This window comes from Elephantulus edwardii, unplaced genomic scaffold (assembly GCF_000299155.1).
Source record: "Elephantulus edwardii isolate Elephantulus edwardi_28Jun2011 unplaced genomic scaffold, EleEdw1.0 scaffold00086, whole genome shotgun sequence".
Lineage (NCBI taxonomy): Eukaryota > Metazoa > Chordata > Mammalia > Macroscelidea > Macroscelididae > Elephantulus > Elephantulus edwardii.
In genome coordinates this window covers 9,005,954-9,008,525 of record NW_006399836.1, presented here as the reverse complement: position 1 = coordinate 9,008,525, position 2,572 = coordinate 9,005,954, and the positions used below count along the sequence as shown (strand labels likewise).

The window sequence follows — 2,572 nt, the reverse complement described above, 5'->3', positions numbered from 1 at the left end:
CCCAGCTCTCAGCACAGCCTGGCGATGAAGGCCTGATGACCCCCTGGGACCCTGGGGGAAACGCACCAGGTGAGGACAGGTAGGGACCGGTGGCTTGGGGTTACTATAGGTGGGAGTGTTTGGGGAAGTTGGATTCCCCACCTCCTTCTCCAGCACACAGCCCCTTCCCTACTCCCCTCTTTGGGAAGTCCAGGTGGGCCAGGAGAGGGGGGCTTGTGGAGTTATTCTCCCAAACAAGAGAGAACCCAGCTTAGAACCCTGGGCTCAAGTCCCAGCCTTGCTCTGAGGCCTTGAGTCAGTCTCTGTTTTGAGACTTGACAAATGCCCACCTAGGGCTTTGCCGCTGCTCCATCCCCAGGGACCCTGTTATGTGGCTGTGTGTCCAGTGGTCCTTCCTCCACCTCGCAGGACAGTTGGCTTTGAACCCAGTTTGGCCTCTGCGTCCTTGAACAAGTAGGGAATCTCTCTGAGCCTTAGTTGCCTCCTCTGAGATTTTATCTGTAATGAATATTGAGGACGAAATATCACCTATTGTAGTATTTCTAATGGGAGCTCTGACGGTGTTGGCTGTAGCGAGAGGCACTGCTGACCTCAAAGGCCGCTCCTTCTACCAGCTGCCCCTTGGGAGAAAGATAGGTAATCTCTTCCACTGAGATGCAGAGCCTCCAAAAACCCACTGGAGCGTCGTCACCCAGGGCTCGGTTTCGACTGGGTGACACTGATTTTGAGTTTTAAAATCACCTATAATACAGGTGCTACCAAGCCAAAGGTGGGTGACTTTTAATCTGCAGCCCTTGGGCCTGTCTTTCATTGTTTTTGTCCAGATATTCCTGTAGGTCGTATAGCCCTGGTGTGTCCACTTGCCGTACAGCGGTAACTTGTGGTTGCTGTGAGGCTGGATACTGTGACACTGGTGTGTCAAATGCATTAATGGTTACCCATGGTGGACAGTGTTTGGTGAAGCTCCCCAATTAAAACAAGCTTGGAAGCAGGAGTGGCATCCGCTTCTGTAATAGCTTGCCTCCGGAAACCCTATGAACCTGGAGTAAGGATGAAAGTCGCGCAAGAGTCGAGGACTTTTGTTCATAGGATCACTGTGAATAGCCTGCAACTCGATGGCACTTAACAACAACAATAACGACATAATACAGGGAGGGAGCTCTGGTGGCTTTAATGGAAAGGAGTTTTGCTGCGAGTGTAAAGGCACACAGTTTGAATCCACCAGCTGCTCTGCAGGAGAAAAATGGGCAGCTTCCTACCAGGTGATTTACTGTCTCTGAAAACCCACTGAAGTACCAGCTGTGGGTTGGTTCCATCTCAACCGTATATAACAACATAACACAGGCACCTGTAGGACAAGGGCATCAAACTTTGAAATGTATGGGAATTCCTGAGGTTGGGATAAGGAAAGGCTTATTTAAAATGCACACCCAGATCTCATCGTTAGAGAGTCTAACCAGGCAGGGCCGGGAGAGTCCCTGTATTTGTGTGAGGAGTCCAGGAGCGTGGATGCAGGGTTCTGGAAACACTGAATAAGGACTAGACGTCGGGTGTTAACAGCTTGGCAGTCTGGGGCTTAATGAGTGTTTGCTGAATGAATAAATGGATTGGTGGCTGTATAAGTAATTTTATTTTTGTGGTCCTCGTGTTACTGGGGCATGCTGAGGTTGAGGTCTGAGGTATGTAGAGAGACATTCAGCCCTCTGATCCTTGTCTCTCCATCTTCCCAGGCTGCACCGAGAGAGCCAGCCGGTGGACAGGAGCTGCCCGGTCCAACTCCTTCACCATGGAGCAGATGGCTGGGCACGTCCCCTGTGAACACTTTGATGCCAACATGCTGGCCCAGCGTCTTTGTCAAAACTGCTTCTATCCTGAGGAGGCCCACCGAGCTGGACATCAGGTGGGCTAGCTTTCCTGAGGGTATTTGGGATGGGGAATTGGCAGTGTAACCTGGGCTGGCCAGAAATACAGCTTGAACCCGGATGCCAGCCTTGCTCCTGGTCAGAGACTCAGCTTCCCTGTCTGTGCAACCAGGTATTGTTGTTGGGTGCCACTGAGCCGACTATGATTCAAAGTGACCCTGTGAACAACAGATCTGAGCCTTGGCCTGCTCTGCACCATTCCCATGATCTCTGACATGCTTGAGCCCACACATCGTGTTGAGGGTTTTCCTCTCTTTCTCTGACCCTCCACCTTTCCCAGCATGATATCTTTTTTCCAGAGACTAAGAGACTTGGTATCTTTGAGCTATGATTCTGGAGAAGAGTGTTGAATATACCATGGACTGCTAGGAGAACAAAGAGGTTTGTCCTGGAGAAGGTGAAGCCGGAATGCTCTTTGAAGTCAAGGATTCTGAAGCTTCATCTGACATACTTTGGGCATGTTGCAAGGAGGAACTGGTCCTTGGAGAGGGACATCATATTTGGCAGACTGGAGGGACAGTACAGGAGAGGAAGACGTTCGATGAGATGGATCAATTCTGTGACTAGAGTGGTGGGAATGAGTGCATTTGAGACGGCATGGTTGGCACAGGATAGAACGGTGTTTAGAACTCTTGTACATAGGGTCGCTA

General features: G+C 50.5%; 1 protein-coding gene across 1 annotated transcript in view; it reads left to right on the top strand.

Annotated features, from left to right (window-relative positions):
• The first annotated feature begins 35 nt into the window (after positions 1 to 35).
• The window catches only part of TRIOBP (TRIO and F-actin binding protein), a 76,762-nt gene continuing 74,225 nt past the window's right edge, over positions 36 to 2,572 (top strand). Inside the window, exons 1-2 of the mRNA XM_006890217.1 lie at positions 36 to 69; positions 1,731 to 1,900. Of these exons, the coding sequence (XP_006890279.1) occupies positions 36 to 69; positions 1,731 to 1,900 (204 nt within the window). The remainder of the gene's footprint in view (positions 70 to 1,730; positions 1,901 to 2,572) is intronic.